Source organism: Acanthopagrus latus, chromosome 5 (assembly GCF_904848185.1).
Source record: "Acanthopagrus latus isolate v.2019 chromosome 5, fAcaLat1.1, whole genome shotgun sequence".
Classification (NCBI taxonomy): domain Eukaryota; kingdom Metazoa; phylum Chordata; class Actinopteri; order Spariformes; family Sparidae; genus Acanthopagrus; species Acanthopagrus latus.
In genome coordinates, this window is record NC_051043.1 from 4,527,049 (window position 1) to 4,551,759 (window position 24,711).

At 41.8% G+C, this 24,711-nt stretch overlaps 1 protein-coding gene across 2 annotated transcripts in view; it reads left to right on the forward strand.

Annotated features, from left to right (window-relative positions):
• Positions 1-24,711, forward strand: part of rimbp2 (RIMS binding protein 2) — a 115,760-nt gene that overhangs the window by 53,688 nt on the left and 37,361 nt on the right. For both annotated transcript variants that reach the window (XM_037097602.1, XM_037097603.1), the window contains exons 6-9: positions 9,735-9,818; positions 17,275-17,364; positions 20,624-20,746; positions 22,148-22,252. In XM_037097602.1, the coding sequence (XP_036953497.1) occupies positions 9,735-9,818; positions 17,275-17,364; positions 20,624-20,746; positions 22,148-22,252 (402 nt within the window). The remainder of the gene's footprint in view (positions 1-9,734; positions 9,819-17,274; positions 17,365-20,623; positions 20,747-22,147; positions 22,253-24,711) is intronic.

Below are 24,711 nucleotides of genomic sequence, written 5' to 3' on the forward strand. Positions count from 1 at the left end.
TGGGAGATGGGAAAGAGGCAGGTTCGCTACTTAGTCTATTAAGTAAGTAAAATGAACTGACAATGAAATATTTGTACTTTTTACTTAACAGCAGAAAACAATCCTACACTGTCCAAATTCAAGTTTCCCCCTTTTCTAGAACTGAGACAAGCTTTAGTGCCTTGTTAGCTCATCGTAAAACACACTCCACTCAAACTCGATACGAACAATTGATCGTAATAAATAACTAAATAAAAGTATGTTTTGAGAACACTACGGCTGAGTGAGATGAGGCTGGACCCTGTTGCCAGTGGCGACTCCAAAGTGGCGATCTCACCAGACTCCTGTAAGCTCATAGGTTCACTAAGCTCCTCTGCTAACTGAGCTACTTCCTAATGGCAGTTAGTTACCTCAGCTAACGATAACTACAGCATAGAGTATAGTGAGCAGCAATCAGATTATGTTACCTCCTCTAGTTTTGGAGATACCTTTGACTTTTGGATGTTTCGAGTGTATTTATACCATAGAGTTAATCTCATCAGCACCAGTGAGCCATCTTCTTATTCCAACATCTTGTAGTGTTGCTGACTGGCTGACTCAAGGCATGCGGGAAAAAGACTAGGTTATGTCCAGAGACGGTGGGTTACTGTGTGTATGTGTAATACTTGGTTAAAATGGATTTCATGAAGTTGGTGTAGAAACAAAGTAACATTCAGAAAGTCAGGGTGTCGCAATCCCTATCGATACTGACATTTTTCTAACAATACCCAGCCCTGTTAATGTGACTTAGCCAGCTGCGAACCTCTGAAACTCCGCAGAGTGCAGTGCGATCTCAAATGAAAAGGAATAACACAGCATTAATAACACACTGCCTCTTTGTTTGTTTTGAAGAGAGTCAATCCCCAAAGTTTACAGCCCTTATAAATAATATAACTTGCTGCCCACACACACATCACCTCACACTGCGCACCGTACGATTGATGTTTTGGTCGGATGAGTTCTCTCCAGACGGCAGCCACAATAAAAGCCGCGGAGGTGATCCGTTTTTACGAGAAGCTTCTTTTGTTACGAGACTGCGCTGCCACGAGAGATGAAGGTTACCATGTGAACTGAATGACAGTCTGCGGAAGCTCGGCCAAGAAATCCAGCTGGGGATGAGTAAGCCTCTGTTGTCTGAGTGGGCAACAGCAGTGGGCTTCCAACATTTGCTTGGTTGCAGCAGTGATCATCAGATGTTCTCTGTGGGCCTTTAGTCAGCAAAATGGTTTCGGCTGCCAAAACGCAAAAATAAGACCTGCTCATTCTCCAAAAAAATTCAGCATTCTCTCTACATAACAGTGCGTTGTTGAATCCAGCGTTGTCATAGGGAATGAGTAGATATGAGAGCGCTGCGCAGCGTCCTAGCTCTGTAGGAGTCTGCTGTGGCTGTATGAGTCATTGTTTAGTTTCCATTAAGGTAAAAGTCTCATCTGACATCTTTGTGTTCACGCAGTGGGATTATCAGATTTACAGTCCTCTCTCTGGAGCCTCCCTTACACACTGAGCCTGCTCTTTGAAATTAGCCCCATTTTTCAACAATTCTACATTTCATTGTGGATCGTAGGATCCTGTCTTTTCTGTCCTGCTTCTGTCGCTCTCCTTCTCTCGCTCCTTTTATCACCGACGACTGTGACGGCAGCAAAATGGTTCTGCTTTCGCTCTTGTTATTCCTCCTTTTCATTCATTCTCACTGACAGTGTTCCCCTTCCCTCTGTTCTTCTCCTCCCTTCGTGTTCTTCAGTAGCAGTGAGTTGGGCTCGTAAGACATCAGCAGGCAGGTCGTGTAGCGTTGGGTTGCTCAGCGAGGTCAGACCCCGGTGATAGTGGCAAACTCCATTTCTTATTCTGTAGTACGCCAATGCTTGTGAGAAAAAAAAAAAAAGAGAGGCAGAGGGAGAGGAAGTGGAATCCAGACTAGGCTAGTCCTTTTGCCTCTGCTGCATGATGTTTAATATGCCTGATAGAGGACACCTCGCTGAGGTCTTGTACACGGGACAAAATGCTGCAGAGCTGAGGAGCTTAGACGGTAAATCCTGCCTCCATCCCATTTTTCATTTTGCCCGTTCTGCCGTCTTTTGCGTTTGCATTCTTATCTAGGCCTTGCTGCTTTGACGTATCTCTCTCATGATCACGCAGTCATTCACTATCACTCCCTCCCCTCACTCTTTACCCTTTCCTTTGCTCCTCCTATGATTTATTTTGGTCTGTATGTGTGTGTATGTGTGTGTGTGTGTGTGTGTGTGTGTGTGTGTATTTGCATGGGTGGGGATGGATGTACACGCTGACCTCTGTGAGTTAAACTTGTTGTTTTTTTTCCTGTAAATCTGTGATTCAGCAGTCAGTCTGCATGTTACTGTGCATACACCCGCACACAGACACACACTTGCAGGCGGCAGACGAGTAGAGTATTGGAGTGGAGTGCAGGCATCTGTGCCTGCGCGCACAGACTTAAGCTGTAGGAGTTATGTAACTTACTCTGCCATTTCAAATGATTTGAAAACACAAGTGCTTGCTGTGCTGGACTAGATTACTATGCATCTGGACTGACAGTGTGTGCAGTATATTCTGTACCACATGACACAGTGTGAGAGCGGAGGGGAATCCTCTCCTAAAGACCCTGACAACACCCGCCGTTGGTCGTCTTTCCTCCAGCCTTAATGGCCTTCCCCTTGTCTGCAGCTCGGCTGGAGAAAAGAAACAAACGCATAATAGGAGGAAAAAAGTGTCTCAGAACAATAGAAGTGTCTCGTGAAGCAGCACTGGCATTTTGAGAGGCAACAAATTAGCTGTAAAGCTCCAGTAGGTGCCACGGTTAGACGTGATGTACTGGTTGTTTTTACTCCCAGAGAGAAAGTCAGATTTCTTTCTCTTTTGGGTGTCCGATCTGTTTATTTCAACGTAGCTCAGCTGGGTTGCAGAAAACTGTGCCTGCCTATTTCTTATAGGATTAGCATTCAGAGTTGTAATTAACTAAAATATGTTTCAAGACGAGCAGAAGCTGGTTTAAAAGACATCCAGGAGCCAGTCTCACTCCTGTGCTTTCTGTCTATATTTGATATGTCCATCAGATGCATAGTATTGCCTCCTGCTGGAAAACGTTAGCAGTTTTTTTTCATCAGCCATAGGCAGGATTATTATCCATCATTACACATCATGCATATTCAACACAACAAGGGATGAAAGAGGGAGAGAGAGAGAGAGAGAGAGAGAGAGAGTGAGAGAGAGAGAGAGAGTGAGAGAGAAATGAGGTTACCCCTGCTCGCCAGAGATTATACACAGAGCTTTCCCAACTACAAAAGATCAGAGGACAGAGCTCTGAGAATAAGATGGGGAAAGCCTTCCGTGTTAATTAGTCATTGCAGAAATAAAAACTGTAATATTTCATCAAGATGTTGCAGTGCACTGAGCTCACAGCAGAAAGTCAGCAGCAACAGAAATAGTGGACTTTAACCGTGTATCATACACTACATGCTACTGTTGTGTTGTCCCAGAGGGGAAGTCTCCATGGTGCTGAACACCAAGACAGGCGTGTTCAGGGCTCACAGCTGAGCCTTGCCTGCCTTTACTGCTTGTTTTTTTTTTTTTTTTTAAAAACATTTTCTGGTGTGATTTAGAGCTCATGTCGTGAATGAGAAGAAGTCGTAAAGGCCATTTTTGGGGTATGTTTAGTGAGTTTGTTTGTTAAAGAAAAACACAAGTGTGGAAAAGAAGCAAATAGCCACCCTGGTTTTGGTTTTTTTCATTACGATTACTCCAGGTAGGAACTGTGTACAAGGATAGTGGCAAATATGCCGTCATTATTGAGTGGCAGATTAAAAAATGTAAAAACGCTGTAGTGTGCTTTGCTAAGGCTTGACAATATATTGATATTATAGGGTTGCTGCAATATGAGACTTTATAGTATAGAGATTTCAAAATATCAAGATAGATAAGGTGTACCATTATATAGCCTAAAAATGTTGTGATATTACTTAAAGAACCACAAGTCATATAAACTAAGATGAAACTCGCAACGCAAATATGGACCAAAAGTCATAATCTCGTATCATCAGACTGCATGTAAATGCCAATGCACAATATATATCTCTGTATTTTTTACGAATGCTGGTTGGTTGGTTGGTTGGTTGGTTGGTTGGTTGGGCACTTTATTAATGCTTGACAGGAAATTGCTTCATTGCTCCAGCCATTATTAGTCACACATGCATACATACATAAATAAAACATCCATTATTAAGGTTAAAAAACATTCACCCTGTCCCTACAAGGGTCACAAGTGCTCATTAAGTTCAGTTGTATGTCATAGCCACACATGAGATGTCACAACTGTTGCTACAGAGGTTTAAGGTTTTGCAAAACAGGCCACAAAACAGTTAAAAATTAAAATGATAGTCCACTGTATTTTGAGCCAGCCTAAATTCTATATTTTTGGGAATTGAAGAAGTCGCTTTTCCATGGCCTTTTCATACAAATTTAGTACAGAAAAATACACACATTGTTTCGATATATCTACTTATACATTTGTATTATTTATCCACTACTAGACACCTTTGTCTGCATCTGGCGCACGTCTTGTCTATGGAACAACTGTGTTGTAAGTGTGTAGGATCAGTAGCCCTCGTCAAGGCGATGTTTCATCGTCACACAGTAGACGCCGGCTTCTAAGTAGGGCAGTGATGTGCTGTGAATCACCTCACGCACAAAGAAAGCACGCAAACACTCACCTCACACAAACAAGCGGCTCTGTTACACAAACACACAGTGCAACACTGCATTGCATGGGCGATTCAGTTTCAGTCATGGTACAGACAAGTATCACACAAATGACTAATTATTGTAGATTAAAATATAGAGTGCCTCCCTGCCTCCCTCAAGGTTGCAGGGGGAAAATCCTGCATGATATGCCTTTAATCAAATATCACAATTGTGGTTGACTATTTTTCTCTCAGCGGGCTCACTGATCAATCACCAAATCTTACAGTAAAAGTCTACGTGTTATTAATGTCTTCACAACAATTCAAACTATATTCGTTCTTGAAGACCTTGTACTGAACATTAACCTTTAAGAAAAAAAGAGTTTCAAAGATGTTCTCCCATAAAACAGAACAGGTACATTCCTGCTCCACATCTAACATAGGAGGCAGGTGAGAGGAGCAGTAAAGGTTGGTGTGGATGCACCTCTTGCAGGCCTGCATTTGCATTAGTGCCACTGAGGCACGAATGCTAGATCCAGCTTAAGGGAATGGTCTTTCTCATCTGTCTTCATCTGCTGTGGAGTGAACGCCTCTTCACTTACACAGGAGCTCATTACTCACAATGGCAACCATTTGAATCTTTTAACAGAGGGATTTTTAATTGAACATTGGCAAATGTGCTCCAAACAAATAGGCCTCAGCGAGCCTGAGAGCTATGTGTTTGAGTATGTGTGTGTGTTTGAGTGAAATATTCATCGTGTGTGTTGTTGCCGTCTGGTCCTAAACACTGTACACATTAGAATCCAGCCCACATGGGAGATGGCAAGCTGTCAACGGAGGCTGCGTGTGATTCACTCAAGGAAATCATTTCGAATCAACATGGTGGTTTATATTGTGCATATGTGGACTGTTCTGAGCAGGTCCAAGCTTTGTTACTCTTCTTTTTTTACACTTTTAAGTCTCTTTAACATTTCATTCATCTTTGAATGTGCCTGTGTTGACTTCAGAGTGAGCAAACGCTGTGGATTCCCACTGAAGTTACAGTTTCAAGAGCAGCTAAAAACATTCTTCGCTGAGGAGGTAAAAGAATCCTCTATCAAATGTGAATGTGACCAAGTTTTTTGTATTCATCACTAGTGTTTTCTCAAACTGGAAGCTGTAAATCTCTCTTTTGTGACTTTTGGACGATCAGTTTGATAAAAAAGAAATGTGCTTTAGAAGTAACTTTAAGTAACATTCTAATACTAGAATAACTATTTCTAAGTTATTTTGATGGTTCACTGACTTGATGGTGAATGGCGTTGATGTTGGTCCAATCTGTGCCCTGATCACTTGTATTTGCACAATGTAACTTGGGTGGGAGGATCTCACAGGAGAGGTGCATAATGCTTTCCAGCATTGGATCATGTGTTATGGAGAAAATGGAATGGAAACTTAACTGGCAATGTTTTAATCAGCTTCATATCACTACAACCTGAACAATGGTAATCTTAGTAAACGTCTTTTTCCTGGCAACTATCCCCATGATAATGCAAAACATGTTATCTAGAGGATTTGAAAGCTGTTGTATGAATTAAAGATTTCATGTCCACATTTTTGTATGCCCACATCCATGGATGCATACAGTGTAGCTGAACTGAAACAGAGTGACAAAGTCCGATCAAACTGTCAACACTAAGCAGCGCTGATAAACTTTAAACCAATATTTTGTTTGTACATTGTCTATATCTTACAATGCTTTTAGAAACATACTTAACATACTGTTCAGCTGTGATGCGCATGTACTATAGCCACCATATTGTTCCTTGCATTGTAAAAATGGAGGCTTTTTTAGAACTCAGATCACACTGTAAAACAGGGCAGTGCTCACATGAACCATGGTCCTGTTCATTGTGACCAGCTGACCACTATACATTTTCCTTTTCAAAATGGATGACAAGCCAAAACCAAGTACTGCCCAACTGGCAGTATGTCACACTTCAGCTGTGTTTATAAAGTCAAGCCCTGTGCTATTAGTCTTTCCAGCGGTGAAATACTTCTTTAATCATGACAGCCTCGCTTCAGAGGTCATATTTTCAACATCTTTCTGTCCATGTGAGGGCTTTAATTCTTGAAAAGATAAAAATGCAGGAGCACATGCTAACTCAGACGAACAGTTGCGCAGGGTCACTTGTGGTCGACCAGCTACGACAGATAAAGGTCAGCGTTTTAATAACACCAACTGTCAGCTGCTTGGGGTGAAAAGCCTCAAGGTTACAGAACCAGAATGGGGCGAAGCTGGATCCTCCTCCTGCTCACTGTCTTATTAGATACTGTCTGCACAGAGGAGCACCTGCTGATGTAGCGGAACAAAAACTGTCTTCCATTTGAATGGATCCTGATATATATTCAAAGTCAAACCGAGCTTTGAGCTTTGAAGAGATGAAGTGCACATTCATGCATTCTCACGTGCTAAATGTATTGTGTGCTGTTGGGCTTCTGGTTGCTCTGCTGGTGCTTATTTTAGTCCTGCTCAGGGACACGTGGTGCCATGCTTCCAGTGTGTGTGTGTGTGTGAGCGTGTGTGTGTGTGTGTGTGTGTGTGTGTGTGTGTGTGTGTGTGTGTGTGTGTGTGCGTGAGTGTGTGTGTGTGTGTGTGTGTGTGTGTGTGTGTGTGTGTGTGTGTGCACTGGTAGCACACACTGACACAGATAAAATCCTGTTTAATTCTATACGCTAATCTTGGAACATCCAGCTGCACTTTCACTCCCATCCACAGTAAGGATGTTCCTCATACACTGATGGAGAGCTCAGTGTGATAAACAGAGGATCAGGTTGTGATGTAACACTTTGATGTATTTTATACTGTAAGAGCAGTGCAATAGCGATGCATTACATTAATGCCCATAAAGAAGGTGTGAGTTCTTTGTTTAAACAGATAAACCCTCCACATCAGAGAGTGTCAGCCTCCTGATTAAAAGGTGATTAATCTCCAGAGTAGAGCAAAACACACAGGCAGCGTTAATGGGAGTATCCCATTTGTACTGAAAAGCCAGTGGCAATCAGTTGAAGGCTGAGAGACTAAACAAGTCTCTCTCCATGGAAAATGTGGCACACTTTAGTCATGTATTAGCCATAATCGTACATTATGAAGGAAGCTGTCCATTGTGATTCAAGCTAACTACATGCTAACTAAGTGTCAGCTCAGTAAAAAAACTGCTTCATGGAAACACAACAGGCTTTCAGGAGGGAAAAATGAAGTGTTAGCTAGTCACTGGTTAAATCCTTTCTACATACAAAGTGGCAAAACGAAACCAAAGTCCAACGAAAGTTCAAACAAATTTAAATCTTATCGTTTGACCAATTCAGTCTATTTATCAATACTTATTTGCATAGGAGACAAAGTAGAACTTTTGTCTCAGCAGAACAAACGCAGCTGTGATTAATCACTTTAATTAGGGCCACACTGCATTTACAAGTATCAGTTGCAGGGATCTGCTATTGTGCAAGCTGCCTAACAGGGACCCCTGCATGGAACAATACCATTGTTAAGGTTATTAGTTACACCTGCAATGACAATCAAAAACCAACCCACACTTGCGTAAAAACTCAAAGACTCAAGGCAAGAATTGCTTATCATGTTATCCATAGCAGGCTTTAAAAAAAAGCAGCTGAAAGAACATTACAGGAGCTGTGAGTCACGTACTGTACAGGTTGAACCTGCAGGTGCATCTGACCAACAGGATGGGGACCCACTTATAACACACTGCTCCAGTGTGTTACTAGAGGTCAAAAACCCCACAGGGGACCTTTCATAACTTGCATAGACCAAATAATTTGCGTTGTGGAGATGTCAGTAGATTTGTTTTTTTCTGTTGTCATTATCCACCATAAGTGTAACATTTAAAGATATATAATTAAATATAGTTAGTCCAACCCTACTGTGAATTTATTCAAATTTGATAATCCCTCTTTTTGGCCATCACTCAACAATTCACAAGATGAGTATGAAAAAATAAATCGCAAATATCTAATAAGATAAGATGATGAAGTGATCAGATTGGTCAAAGGTCAACTTCACTATGACATCATTAAATTCTGCAAATAACACACATTTTCACATTTTTAAATAATACAATGAAAAGACAATTCAACTGTATGTCTGTAAGCTAGTGTGTGAAGTTACTGTTAAAAAAAAACCAAACATTGTGATTGGTTCAATAGTGCTGCAATTAGCAGTTTCAGTTAAGCTCTGCTAATGATATGCAAGCTACCTGCTTTGCAAAACCTTACAGAGACTCTTCCATATAAGAGATCTGTCATTAATGTAACTTTTACTGGTACGGCAAGTTAGACATGCCTGTTGTCTTCAGACTCCAAAACAATATGTGAAGGATGAATTTATAATAGAGGGGACAAGACACACATTAAGCTGTTGGTTAAAGTGATAGACATGGTAGCAGCAACATTTTGATTTGTCCAACACTTTGATTTTTACAACTAAAGACATCAGCCTCAGCTGCCCGTTGTGTTTAGTCCTAATTAGCCATCGTTAGCACACTAACACGCCTATCTAATGGGAAACATTATACTTGCTAACCATCAGCAAGTTAACATTGTCACTGTGAGTATGTTACCATGCTGAGTTTACTGATTAGTTTAAAATCACCTCTCTGCCGCAGCACAACTTCACAGAGCTGCTAACTCAAACTGAGCGAACTGAGTTATGTCTTTTTAACAGATTTTTGTTTGAACCTTCCAAGAGGACCACTGCCTACATCCTCGACATTTGAACCTGAGAATCACTGCAACCTCCTGTCTGCTTTTTTCCGCATGAAAACATTTTGTAATATCTGTTAGATAATCTCCAAGAGTCTCTATTGTGCACTCAAACTCACAGTCACACACCTAAATGCTACTGAATAATGAAATGCTCTAGCTCCCTCTCTCCCTGCTTAGTTTCGCTGAGTTATCTGAGGAAGCTTGTGTTCCTGACAAACCATAGCAGCTGTCTTTTGCTTCCCCCCCCTCTCCCCCTCTCCCCAGGAGACAGAGATCAGCACCAGACGGAAGGAGTGTGAAGCACTTGAAGAAGAGGTGAAGAAAAAGAATCAAACATGTCAGACTTTGGTAAGTGGTCCAAAAATACACTCTGGCCTCTGAGCAAAAAGACGAAGGCTAAAATTGATTTGTACCTGAGAGCCTCGCCTGCTATCATCGCACACAAATGTCCCTTGAGAAAATGAGTGGCGGTCTAATGTAATGATAGCTTGCTTCTCGGGCGGTGATGACTGAAATTGAAAAATGGGAGCAGTTAACTCCAAGTTGTAGTATCTGTGAGTCAGGTTTTGTTAGCACGGGGAATACATTTGCAAATGAGAGACAGACTTTGTGGCAGTAATCATTTACTAAACAGTGTACAGCGATGATGTGTACATTACAAGTGGTATCCTCAGGCGGAGGCCACACTAGTTTCTTTTGCACACCTTACTTCACAGTGCTCTTTTACAACACTGCTGTTATTTAAGTGCACAGCAGCACAAAGGACCATTATCAAGTAATGGTCACCAGTGTAAAAGGTCAGGGACATGTTGCACAATTCTTGGAATGTCATATGGTGTTTACTACCTTTTTGAAGGATATGATGTTCAATGAATTACAAGGTGGCTCTGTGCTCATTCTAACTGCAGAGATCGACTCTTTTTTTGGAGCCAAGCCTTAGGTGGTCATTTGAAAAACTGCAGCTTTTGGCAATTCTGTGCTGGCTTAATTTTTTTCAGCCCTGGAGGTTGCCGCTTGGGTAAAATGAATCTGTGTCTGTATTTGCATTATCTTTTGAGTGAGTGATGTGAGTGATAAACATTTGCTACTGCCCCATGGCCATCAGTGAGTGTTTTGGTTGGTTAAACAACTTTTCCACTGTGGCTGCGTTGGCATTTGTGTTAGGGGTTTTCCTGAAATTATGGAATATTGGCAGATCACGTAATGCTGTGTGTAGTCAGCTGTTATTTTCAGAGTGCAAGGTGAAGTAGCCATTGATCAATAGGGGCAATTAGTAGCCCCGCTATGTAGTATTTTTTTTGTTTTGTTAGGGAAATATACTGTAACTTTGATAAGAGCAGCAGTCTCTTACAGCAGGAGGACACCAGAGTTCGATGCATGAATAAGCTTCAGTGAGTGGTTCTGGTCAGACTGTTTTTTCCATTACAGTATTGGGAACCCCACTAAACAGAATGACTAATCACTTTATATTATGTTACACTTAACAGAGCTTCTGTAGTGGTTTACTCTAAAAGAGAATGACTTACTGCTGTGATGTTCCAGTAGTTGTTCTCAAAGAGAAGTCCCAATAGGCCTTGCAGAAACATGTCGAGTTTGACTCTAGTGGAATTCCCTCAGATTTTTGGAGAATGTGTAAGTATATGCATGTGTAAGCCTTTGGTCTGTAGTTTGGGAGAAGCTGAAGTGCTTCATTAGAATGATACATGTTTGTAAGCTGTGCGAGCAGACGTAGGCACAGAAGTAGTGCAGATGGCCTGGAGTGAGATTTTTCCTATGAAAGGCAGGAGCTGGAGCGATTCAGCAGTAATTTGAATGGCACTGTTTGGTCCCAGACTATTTGAATTCATTCCCCCATGCCCCCAAGCCCTCGTTTTTAGATGAGCTGTCTTTGTGTGTGGCTCTCTGCCCCAAATAAACACTCCATTAGGGTTGCTTTATTTGCTGCCCTCCTCTCACGTTCCCTGCCCACAGCAGCACTCCCCTCCTCGCCCACTGTCAACCTGCTGACTCCTGGGGAAGCTACCCGAAGGACAAACTGTCCCCAAATGGCGTGCAGAAATGGCAGGCTGGTCCCCACAGTCTGCGGTACACCTCTTATCTCCTCCCGCGCCGAGCTCCAAGAACAGAGACGCAAACACGGACAAGACCAATGAACGCTGCTGTGAGGGGATGGCGAGTTGACAGTAATGTCACTCCCTATTTGGTCTCCACTGGCTCACCTCTCTGTCTCTCCTCTGTTTTTCTCCTTCTCGGGTCAAAGTAAAGACTGCACGTACAGGATTAGGTGCAGCTCTTAGTGACTCAGTGCAGCTTGATATTTAAAAGTCTATTTACAACACAGACGGCATACACAGGAAAATGCGTTTATTTTTCTCAACAAATCTTTGGAAGCCCAGCTGGTATCAGAACCATGTCTCCTTCTAGTCAGTTCAGCTGCCGCGTATATAAACACTGAGTGTGTGAGTAACTGCAAACACTTGCATCACCATCTGTCACCTCCACCTTCCTGGGTATCGGACGTATAACTGCAGTCCATCAAAGGAGCATGCCTCAGCGAACATTTAAAACCTGTTACCATGGCGACAAGCATCTGCTGTGCCAGTGTCGCCCAAATATGTATCAGTGTTAATTGAAAATGAATACTAAGGCAGACAGCAGGCAACAGGTTCAATGACTTTGGAGCTTGTGCTCAAATTTATCTTAATAACAGGTGTGAAATGTCTGTCTTGTGGTCAGCTTAGCTTTCATTATCTACTGTTTGTAAGGACGAACACCAAGTGTGAATTGGCAGCTTGGATAAATGGCATAAATAGTATCTGCTAAACAGGACAGGACTAAGAGTCTGCAGCCATGCTAGCAACTCTGTGACAGCTATCTAACTTCCTACTAAAAAAAAAGTACAATGGAAACAACATTCAAAAGTTGGAGTTCCTACTTATGAACTCGAGGCGCATCCATCTACCGTGACTTCTTGAGGGATTTTAGATTAGATTTAGGTTAAACTTTTTTGGTCATTGCACAAAAAAGGGGCAGTTGTGGCTCATCCAGTGATAGGACGGTTGCTGGTTCAATTTGGGGTACAGATACTAAATCCCAAAATTGCTCCTGATGAGCAGGTAGGTACCTTGCACAGCAGCCTGTACCATCCATATATGAACGGGTGATTGTGAAAAGTTTTGTAAAGCACTTTGAGCGGTCAGTAGACTGAAGAAACACTGTAGAAATGTCCATTTACCAAGCCTGCAGACTGCAGGTGAGCCTAATGAGGCGTGATACAAAAGGAGGATGTAATGTACATATGTAAAGATGAATTAAGATTAGAGAACAGTTGATACTCAATTGTTGGGGCCAATGCAAGTACTGATAGTAGAAGGTGAAAAAGAAATCAAGGCAATAATCCCTCAAATGCAGCTAACAGACGAAGATATGAAAAAGTGTCAGGATGTCTAAAACTATGTCAGTTCGCTGAAACAGTAAACTTCACTGGGACTTTAATAGTTATAAATTATGCCAAGCATCTTTTTCTGCATTATAATCTCTAAAAAAAAAAGAAGAGTTTTTAACATTTTCAAATATTGGTCAAAATATTAGGTGATACAGAATCTGTGACAGACCAACATCAGCAGATTGTAATGGGCTCACATTCAACTGGCATGTATTCATATGATATCATACCGTCTGAACAGTAGTAACAGTATGAACAGAGAGAAATGAATACACTCAGAAATATACAGTATATGCAGCAGTTGAAGGTGGCAATTGCACATTCTGGTGTAAAGAAACAGCGCAAGTGTAAGAACATATAATGCTGGTAGTAGACATTATATACAGAATGAACAGCTGGATATGAACAAGGTGTATGAAATAAAGGTCAGACAGTAAATTACTTTCTTACTGTCATCACTTTATGATGTTTCTATTTTTGCGTTATCAATGTTACAAGCAGCCAGTTACCAGGAAGGTTCAAAGCCACCCTGCTTTTGTAATGGATGTATACATTTAGTCCTTAATGCAGATGGCCTTGGTGAAGAAGTACAGTCCGCATCTGAAATGGTTTAACTGATAATTAGCAAAATGGTAATGGTGTCTGTCGTCTATAGTGAACAAGAGCAAATGATGCTGCCTACACAGTCTGCAGAGCATAGAGTCAGTGAGTGAAATATTTGCTTTGCTTGTGTGTTAAATGGCAGAGTTGATTCATCTGTCTGGCCTGTCAAAATTAAACATAGCTGTGACACAGCAGGCTGAGTCAGACCATGTCTGGACAACACACACAACTGCCTCTGCACTCAGCACTCAACACAGTAATAATAATATTACAATAATATTGTTTCACTGTTGATTATTCATGAACTATCCCGGCTTGTCAAGAGCAGACACAATTTTTTTTTTTATTTAATTGTTTATCTCTATTCAATCATTTTTAGTTAATTTAGAGCTTCATTGTGTCTGTTTGGTCACTAGATTGTATTTTTGTATTTTTGCCCAGCCCTAGGTGAATCTGATATAAACTGCTTAAAAGAATTGAATACTTTGCCCCAAAATAAGGTTTAAAAAACCCCCACAGATTATACATCAATTACACCTGTACAAGGTTCCCTGTCACCGACTATTTTAAAAGCTCGATCCAGGGTGCCCTGACATGAAACTGTAATGTTTGAATTACCTCAGCATTCTTGGTAATCTCGTATATCATTGGTGATGTTTCCCACAGAATCAGAATTGAATTGTGGCGGTGGCTGTCTGGGGTGCCATAGAGCATGCGCACTCGAGACTTCTGCCAACTGAGTCGGCTAACTTCTTGGTTTAGTGGCGAGCTAACTTGTATGGGGATAAAACATAATCGGGCGGTTCCTCTAGACTCTAATTTTACTGGACAGTAAAACAAATTATTTTTCTAGGGGCTGTGAGGCGTTTATTACTGTTTTACAGACGCGTCTTTCACAATGTTAGCTTTTAGGAAAAAGTCCCAGTACATCACATGATGATGTAATGACACAGCTTGACCACAACAAAAACTGGCTTCAAGGCCTGGCGCTCTTTGTGAGGGCTTGATCTCGACGATGAGGCAGACGTCTTCTTTGCAGAGGAAGTCAGGCCAACTGTGTTAGATAGTCCTCCTCCTCTTCTTTGTTGGTTTTACTGGTGGACTAAAAACCACACGGCCATCCACTGTATCCAAGTATATAACATCATGCTGTTCACAGACACGTGTGCTGTCTTGAGTGAATGAGACAGGATGCACAGCTCCAAAAATAAGAAATCAATATGTGGCAGCCAATGATGATACCGCGGGCCCCCACAACTACATTAATGTGTGGGAAACACTGATTGGGATATCTTCTGTGCATGTACTGTAAGTCCTTCCGCAGCTGCACCAAACCAATTGAAACTGGGAATCTAATCTGTCCGCTGCTGTTAGCACATCAATGCGCTTGGCCGATGGACATCACTAACATTTACTGCAGAATGTTGTAGTGGCAATGCTTTCGCATAGTTGCTAGTGTTAGCCCCTTTACACAGAACTACCGTTTTATTTAATGTAACTGCATTCTCATTAAATTCAGTGAAGTGAGTCCACACTGTTGAATGTTTTGGCCTATCAGCCATGACCACAGAGCACAGAATGTAAACACACTGTTACACATTGCCTGATGACAACTGCTACATTCACCTTAGGCAACCTTTAGGAATTTGAGAATGCCAGCTACAGTATGTTAGCATGAATTAACATGACATAAATACCAATAGCAGCAGTAGGAGCTTATGAATATTCCAGTACTGACCAATCAGGAACCAGTACCAATGTAATACCCATCCTCTGTACTCATTGCTACCTATTGTTTCATGTGCACATTGATGCTCGTATTTAAAGCAACTCTCAAATGACAAATCATACCTCAGCAGAAAAACCTGTTTTTCTTTGGCTGAATAATGCTGGAAACAGCTCAATATAGGCCACAGTGTATTCTGCACATAATTCTCTCTGCCACTGGGCTCACATGCTCGCCATACAAATGTGTCTTGCCAAGGGATTATGACGTGCACTGATCTGTTTAAAGCGTTAACAAACTGACAATGCAGGACAAAGAAACAGCTGATTCTCTGTGTTCAAGACAATTTGGTTTGCAGCACAACGTGTGTGTGTTGTCACATCCAAATTCCCCCCAAAAAGAAGGATTTAAAATGAGGATGGCAGACATGTTGAAATGCTTAAATCAACAACAAGCTTGAATTTCAAAAGTATTTTGTTCTGTTCAGTGTGCATACAGTAAAATGTGGGCTCACTCTCTGTTATGCTCTGATAGCTGTTTGTCCTTCAGAATGAACACCTGGAGGCTCAGCCAGCCCACATTAGTTCTGAATTGAAGGATCAATGGATATGAATAGGAATGCCAATGCAATCTAGTACTTGTGCGGGAAGAATTAAAATTGACTGGACACAATTGATGCAGGTTGAAATGCCAATATTTTTTGGGGACGTGACAGAAATGAAATTAAGTGAAAAGATCTCAGATGTGACTTTGGTACAGTGCTGTCTTCAGGCTGTTGTTTACTTATCAGTTCTCCTTGACAGAATTTCTCCTCTGTGATGTGCAGGCACTGCTTATCACTGCATGTATGCTGTTCTTCATACAGTACTTCTTTTTCTTTTTCTTCCTACTCTTTTCCTGTACTTCCTATTCCCCTACTTCTTCTCCTTCTTGTTGTTTGTCATTTCTCCCCCTCTCGTTTCCTTTTTTCTTGTTCCTCTTGTTGTTGTTGTTGTTGTTCCTTTTCCTATTTTCTTTTTTTTCTTTTGTCTTCCTCCCGCAGACATTTTGACTTGCGGAGCAGGAAAATTTCAGATTTTCTTAAAAAAATGTGAAGACGACTCTGTTCAAGTGTCCCAGTCACAGTGTGACAGTGAGACAGCATGCACAAAATTAGGACACTAAAACTGAAGCAGCTAAATGAAATTTGTGAAAAAGGAAAATTTCCATGTGTTTTATTTATTGGGGAAATCAGCACATTTTACAATGCTTTAAATGCATTACTACAGCAAAGGAAATTGCTTAACATATTCTAGTCTGTTAACATGTGTACACGTGCATGCAAGTCAGTTTTTTTATGTTTACTCCTGTCAGAAATATCCTTTATATTTAAAACATAAGGGAGCAGGAGCAGGCGCTCCATCACTAGCCATTAAGAAGCACTGTATTTACTGTAAATGTATCATGCATGAGCCAGTAGGTTTCTCCTGACAAGACGAACACTTGGCCTACATGCTGCTGTGGCTGCAGTGAATTGCACATCTCAGAGAACTCTCTAGTCGACACTGCAAATTGCATCCACAGCTTGATTGAATGTAATTAAGTTTTCCGCCTCTGCAATGGAGGGATTTTTTTTCTTTTATATCCTCAGCTCAACACATTTGGCAGGAAGAGTGGGGAACGGAGGCCATTATTGTGTGTGTGTATGTGTGTGTGTGTGTGTGTGTGTGTGTGTGTGATTAGGAGGGTATCAGAATACATGTTTGCTTTACATCCATTCACAGAAAATGGTGAAAAAGACAATGTTCATTGTGTATCACATTTCTTCAAGTATGTTTTAGACAACATTACTGTTATCTCTCTGCTGTGTGGTGGCTAAAATGGCAGCTTCTTTCAGTCATTCTTCCGAAAGCATCCTGGAGAACCTCCTCAGCAGAGGATGAATAATGCACGGGCTATTGCTAACAGCACGCTGACTTTGGGTGCTATGTGCCTGTCTAAGCATGGCGACCTCTTGGCTTCTCAACACAATTTTCTCTTTCCCTCTTTAGGAGAATGAGCTTCAAGATTTCCTGCAGGAGAACAAGCACTTGAGCCTCCAGTTGTTCAACAATAGCCACAAGGCATCTGAGTATGAGAAGGTAAGAGGACACGAAAGAGTCTTGGTTTTGAATACTTGACTGTGTACTACATGGCAGTGCTTCTCCATTTACACTCATTTTAAGCTCACATGTGCATGAGTATACCTAAAACATGTTTATAGCTAAATGTTTATTCGATACATTGCCATGAAATTTTGATGGATCAACTTTTGACTTTTATTGTGACCAGAGGATGGTGGTGGACGGTGACTTTTGGAGTTTTCCATTTTCAACAATCATAGTGGAGATGAAACGTGCCCCGTTCTGTTTGAAAAATAAAATTCTCATTTATTTCTGTGTTATGAATTCAGCTCACTCTTTCCCTTTACAGCAGTTGCTTCCACTACTTCTTAAAAGGCCAAACTCACTTTAGTTCAGCTCAGTGCTTCAAGTAATTTGAATTAGCTTTGATGGGATTTGATCTGGATTTGATGGGCTTCTACCTGTGCTGTTACCACACTGGTGTTTGAAGCAACCATAAAGGACGAGAGAGTACAGGTCTCATTTCAGCAGTCCTTTCTCACACTCTATTTAACAAACATTTATTATATTAAATTAGTAAAGTCACAAAACTGGAAATTCTAACTTTGGTACAATACTTCGAGTATGACCAACATTCAATACCATTGTGGATACCACAGGACTGTCACTGATTGACACACTTAAAACTTTCAAAACTTAACATTTTAGGCTCCAACATAACAACAATGCATAACTTTTTTTCTTGGCTGGTTGCAGAGGACAGCAGAATGAATGTAGTAAACATTAGATATAAACTTTGCTTTACGACCAGAACAAATGAAATTCCCATCAGCTAAACTAAGATTTGAACATTATATATGGTAAACTACAGCATGTTAGCATTGTCACAGCACAACACCCGCTGCGTATAACCACCCAGAGCTGCTACGTGGCTGCAGACTCTCAGTGTTGTTTCTTTGTGAGTCGCACCCTCTCTGGTCTTTACATCAATACTCAGATGACCTTTCTGGGACACACTCTAACATAGTTGCCCTAAGATTTTCCAGTTTTCTAGCATATAAATGAACAGCATATGAAAGCACCCTCACCTTCCGCTTGGCCCCAAAACGCCACAAAGTCGGAGTAGCTCAACAAACACAGAGCGCCAGGCCTGTCTCCATGGACAGGAAGGCAATTTCCTGGAGGAGCTGATTGGCAGGTAGTTGCTGAAGGGCGGGATGCTAGTTATTGATGTCTTATCAGGACCGGGGTGGCTCTTGGAGCAGCTGTCCCGAACCGTTATCACACTGACGGATATGAGAGCAGCACTCTGTAGGGCAGAGTGGATATTAGCCCTCGCTTACATCCCTGTGTTCTGATCCCTATCGTCTCTGAATGAACCAGGAGGGGCGGCAAACGGCACCACCCTCCACTCAGAATAGACTATTGACCTGAATCTACTGAATCCAATATAGTTTGGTTCAATCCATCTACATTAAGCCTGACAGTCGCTCCTATCCATGCAGAGAGCTCGCTCTGTGTGGAGGCGGGCCATTCAGAGGCACAGTCGCTGGTTTCTGTTTGTGTTTTGCCCTGCTGATGTTTGTTGAAACGCCCTCCTCGAGGAATCATTAGTCATTCATGGCTGCTCTGAGGAAGAGGCTTTGCCACATTACGGCTGCAGGAACCAGTCGTTTCGCTGCAGATGAGGGACCTCTAAAGAGCTGATTGAAAAATACTGCCTCTTAAGTAACAACACAGCTAGTCTGTGGGATTATGAAGAATACGTTGAAATAATCAATTTTTTCATATGTTTATTCATAGCAGCAGTAGAGACCTCATTGGTGTTGAATTGGTGTACAGTGTTAATAGAGTGTGCAGCTGCTCCAATCTGCTGACTGTTTAGTGCTTGGATAACAATGAAGCATGAATAATTTAGTAATGTTGTGGTCCACATTCTTGGGAGTCGGTGAAATTATGTTACTGTTGGATTATCATAATATTAAAAGGCTTTTATCACCGAAACCAGCTTGCTCCAACATCTGGCCCCAAACGCTTTCTGCCTGTTTTAAAAGCTCGGATTGTTTTAGGTGCCATTAAAGTCAGTCGTTCGTCACAGCGTAGTGCTTCAAATCAGCACAGACTACCTGTAAAATAGGAACAGCTGTTCAACTTGATTCATTCCAAAGCAATTGCTCAACCTTTAGGAAAAATAAAGCGCTCTGTTTGTGTTGATATTGGAAAGAAAATGTCAAAGTCAGTTGGGAGATGTGGCATGGTGTGGTTTTTCATAACAGCTGATAATATAACCCTAACAACACAAGTGAAACATTATATCTTGAATTATTGAATATCCTAGTATTTGGCATTTCCCCCCCATTGGTTTTATTGATAGCATGCACTTGACCTGACATGAGGGAAAGTTTGGGACAGAGAGAGTTTGTCAAAGTTTTGATGTGGCCTTGCGCTCATTCTCCTGCTGCAGTAGTGATCCTTCTCCACAGAGATCAGACCAGAGTGTGGAGCAGGTCTCTTGGTACATCTCCTTGGTCAGGGTGGAGTCAGTTCAGCACAGGTGTCCAAAACACTCCCAGAATTGAATATTCCCACCACCGTGTTTCCCTGTGGGTTTGAAACTCTGTGGTTTCATTCTCTCTCCCGTTGGTCTCCTTACATACACCCTTCTGTTACTGACAGAAATCCAGAACTTGGATTCATCAGGAAATAGAGCTTTTTTCATGATCCTCTGTGAAAATCTGGTATTTCTTTGCCCACCTCAAGTGTTTGTTCTCGTTTCCTCTCCTGAGAAGTGATTCAGAAACTGCTACTCATCCTCTGAGACACTACAAGACAGCCTTCTTATGACGGGACAACTACTTTTTTATCTCTCAGTGAACAAAGTTGTAGAGTTCTATGCACTGCCCCCTTAGAGACCTTCAGCCTAGTCATGATTTAACTTGACTTCATGCTGCAGCCAGATGACGGGCACAAACTCACATCAAAGCTTTGACAGATCTACTTAAAGACCATAGAAGACAAAGGAGTCCTGATGGTCACTGACCTTCCTTCATAACAGGATTAGTGCATGCTTTCAATTGAGTCGATGGGAGGACAAACGAAATACTAGTTATTATCATTTGTAATGAAAATATTGTACTAAATTTGAAGTTTTTCACTAGGGTTCTCAGACTTTTTCAACTCTACTGTATAAAAAACAGTCTAGTTTGACCCACATAAAATAAACTGTAGTATGGCTTCACTCTAAAACACCTTGCTCTTGCTTGTTCTGTCTGCGCAGGTGAAGTCTGAATATGCCAAGCTCAAAGAGACCCTTGGTGCTGTGACGCAGGAGAGAGATTTAGCCCTCTGGGAGAAGAACCAGCTCCAAGACAAACTGGAGAACCTAGAGCAGGTGCTCAAGGTGAGGAGGCCAGTTCCGAGGGCAGACCCAAAGCCGCTATCTGTCAGTAGTGTGTGCATTTCCAGTTCTTTTGAGTGCGTCTATCCTGGGATCCTAATTCAGTTGTTTTATGGAGCCTAACCCTTTGCTAGTTCCCCATTCTCCTACCTGTGCTACACTACCTACCATCTGGTTCTCTTGGGCTATACTGTCTAATGTCCCTGACATTTCTGTTGCCTTCCAGTGTCGTGTCTGGAGGTCTGACCAGGAGCTGTGAAAGAGAGAGTAGAAGCTTGGAGCAGTCTGCCCCTCTTTCCTTTCCTATCCCATCCTTTCATGTTGTCCCCCCCCCCTCCCTGACCTGTCCCTGTCCCTTCTCCCCCTGCTAGATTTATAAGGTATCACTGCTACGTCCATCTGTTAGGGAGCAGTAATTACAGTCCCATTCTGAATGCTTTGTCCACCTCAGTGGCTGTGCTTATTTCCCCCTTTACCTGTGGGCTGCTTACCAGATAACTGAATGGTCACCTGGCTATATGAGCACAGCACTGTGGAATGTGACTTTTGCATGAGGCAGGACAAAGTGTTTGGCTTCATGATGATGGGAGGGGGAGGGGGAGGAGGCAGGAGACAGGGAGACTGGGTCACCCCTCAGGATGATAATGTCACCTAACGTTTGATGACATTACCTATCTTGGACCTTGATTCTTTACTGGCATGAGGATGTAATGTGCTTCGTTCACCTGACAAATATTCACATACAGCGGGAGCAGTGATGTGACTGGATGACACGGGCAAATTGTGTTATGAAGAGCCTAGCATTCAGTCCCTTGTATTGTATGGCTTCTTTTGTTGTTATGGATGACCACAGACAAGTGAGCACGCTACGGAGTTTGCTCACCCTTTTCATGTAACGTAAAACCCTGTATTGATCACACTGAGGACAGCTTTTCAAACAGTCCCAGTAACTGGGCTTCTAACAGGTATCGTGTTACCTAAAGGGGGCAGCAAACCTGACTGTGGATTGATGCTAGTTTTTTTTTTTTTTGTTGTTCACACAGCAAAGCATCTCAGGTCCTCATCCATAAGCACCTTTGTGCACAATTAGATCTGACCTCTCCCGCAGATCGACATAAACTGTTCTCTCATTTTGCTGTGACATAGTTTATGTCTTTATTGTTCTTAAGGGTTTTAAAGGTCAGTACACTGTTAACCAGCCTCTGTATGTGTGATGTGTGTGCACATGTAACACCTGTGTTGTTTTCTGAGTGTTGAATAGGAGACTGGAGATGCATTTTGTGTTGGCTCAGTGCCATTGGATTTTAGTTCCACTAACAGCAGCCCTCTCTATGCTCCCCCCCACCCCCCCACCCCCCACTATCCTCCCCCCCGGCTCTCCATCCCTGCAAACCCTGCGGACAGCATATGCGCGAGGCTGCGGAGCGGAGGCAGCAGCTAGAGTTGGAGCATGAGCAGGCCTTGGCTGTACTCAATGCAAAGCAGCAGGAGATTGACCTTCTGCAGAAGGTAAGGAAATTTGAACACTCACCAGAGGTTTTGGGCCTTCGTGTTGGCCAAGCTTGTGTTCGTGTGGTGGGTCAAAAAACGTTTTGTTTAGCACTTTTGCTCAAGGGTCCAACAAGTCACCAAAAAGACTGCATTAACGAGAGAAGGGGAAAGAATAGTGCTCTCTCTAGAAAGTCCAGGGAGCAGTTTGTGTGTTACACCATCTAGCATCACCACCATTACTGCGATGACAACTCAGGCCTAGTACACGGGTATTTCTGGAAAAAGCAGCTGTCTGTTCAGGCAAGGATTTTAGCACCGATTGAGAAATAATCTCCCTCTATAATTATTAGGGCTGTCAAAGTTAACGCGATAATAACATGTTAGACGCCTGGACAACTCTACATGAGGCTTGCCATTTGGTGCTTTCATTTCAGTTTTTGTTTTACCAAAAATATGAGGCAGTCAAATGTGACTGCTTTGTTTAAAATACTGTCAGCAGCCATTTCTGTCTTTCTTTCCCATCATTGTGTTTTAAATGTGAATCTGTATCTTTTAAAATATAGACAATATAACATCTGGTCCATCAATGCACAAAATGATGTCCTCCTCCTCTGAGTTCATATTTGGGAATAAGTTTACACACACTAAAAAGACGTGGACATCCGCATTATTGTTCAAGTGAAAGGAGGGTATCATTCTGCATGAAACGAGTCATCAGATACATAGACACTAGTTACTGTGACATACACTGTAATGTGCAAATGTACCATCATAAAGCCAGTAGAAGCACTCAAACGCTACATTTAATCATTACAGACCAGTTACATTGATAAAATAAGACAAGAAAACCCATTTGTTTTAAGTACTTAGAATTATCCGCATGGAGACAAAATGCCAACTAGGCATAATCATCTAGAAAGGGAAACAAACTTAGACCAGAGTTAGGAAGGAAACCCTTGGGAGGTTAGCTGGATGTATGTCTGTCTGTATGTCTACAGCTCTGTCTGGTGTATGTCACTGTTTGCTTATTGGTGATACTATTATTCTTAAAGAAACATGTAAAGCCGTTGAACAAAGTTCCCTGCTGAATGAAATGTTTCTCAATAAATAGATTTGGAACAAAAGTACAATAATACTAATATTGATTAATCAATGAGTATTTTAATATTATTGATCCACTTCTGGTGATCATCTTGGTCCTCTGCATGTCCTGGGGATGTATGTCAAGTTTATGGTTTCAGGACAGGGGCGCTTTTCATCACGTAAAGGTTTGCTTGTTTCAGTCTTTTTCCAAAGTTCAAATTTGCAAAGACTGTTGGAGCAGCTGAGAGCCGCACAGGTTCTTTCTTATTTCTTCAACATTGCTGTAAAAAACAACGTCACCCAAAAAGTAAAAGTATAGGTAGAAACTTGTTCAGTTGTAGGGAGACGCCACTGCATTAATGACAACCTGTCTGCTACCACCATTTCCCCAGATTTGTGTATAGGCTCGCCTCTAAACATTCCCATGACTGGCATTACTACAGCTCTCCGAGTGCATGCCCTTCACCCCACACTTCAGCTGTCTATCACCCTGCAAACTTAGCGCTTAACATTACAGTAGCACTCCTCTTGTTTGTTACAAGCAAACAAATCAAACTTTCAAACCCCAGAGTAGATATGACACTTGATAGAGTCTTTGCTTAAACAAAAAAAAAACAAAAAACGCTGGCCCAGGCCATTTGATGGCCGGGCTCCCTGCTCTGTGCACTGGAGCTGCCTGTAATGTCAGAGCAGGCCCAGCAACAGCTGAGATTGCTGATAGCATGAACTTGATAGGAATTGTCACCAATGCCTTCTCTTGAAACTGTGTGTGTATCCCAGTGTTGCTGTTGCTGCAGTGTTGCTCTGACTTCACAGTCAGCCTTTCACAGGCAGAGTTCTCAGCTTTTTTTCTCTCATTAACAGAAGCTCATTACTGCCTTATCTTCCTTCAGACACTGGCTGCTCTCTGCGTTTTCCTAAATTAATTGCCTGCACAGTAGATTTATGAAATTGTAAAGTCCACAGATGCTCTCATATTCATGTGGAACACTTGTTATTTCTCAACAGATGTTTCTCATTTCCCATAAGAAAAATGGCATTTTATGTGCTGCGTTTTCTGAACAGTTCAATGCTTTGGTAATACCCAAACCTTAATCCTCTTGAATGCACCAGCCCTCTTAATTTATTTTGAAAAGAACATTGAACATTTTATATCTGCTTAAAATAATGCTGGTTTGCCCAGAGACTCGGTCCAGGCCATTTTGTGTCGATATAGCGTAAACAACCATTCAAACGTACAAACTGGCAACATGTTCGATCTTTGGATGAGCTTCTATGGTAGATTATCATCATATAAAGGGAAATAATGGGCAGGTTCAGACCTACACTGACAACATTTACATTTACAGCCATTGTCCACCAATTTTGATGCAATGTAGCACTGTGGGATATGC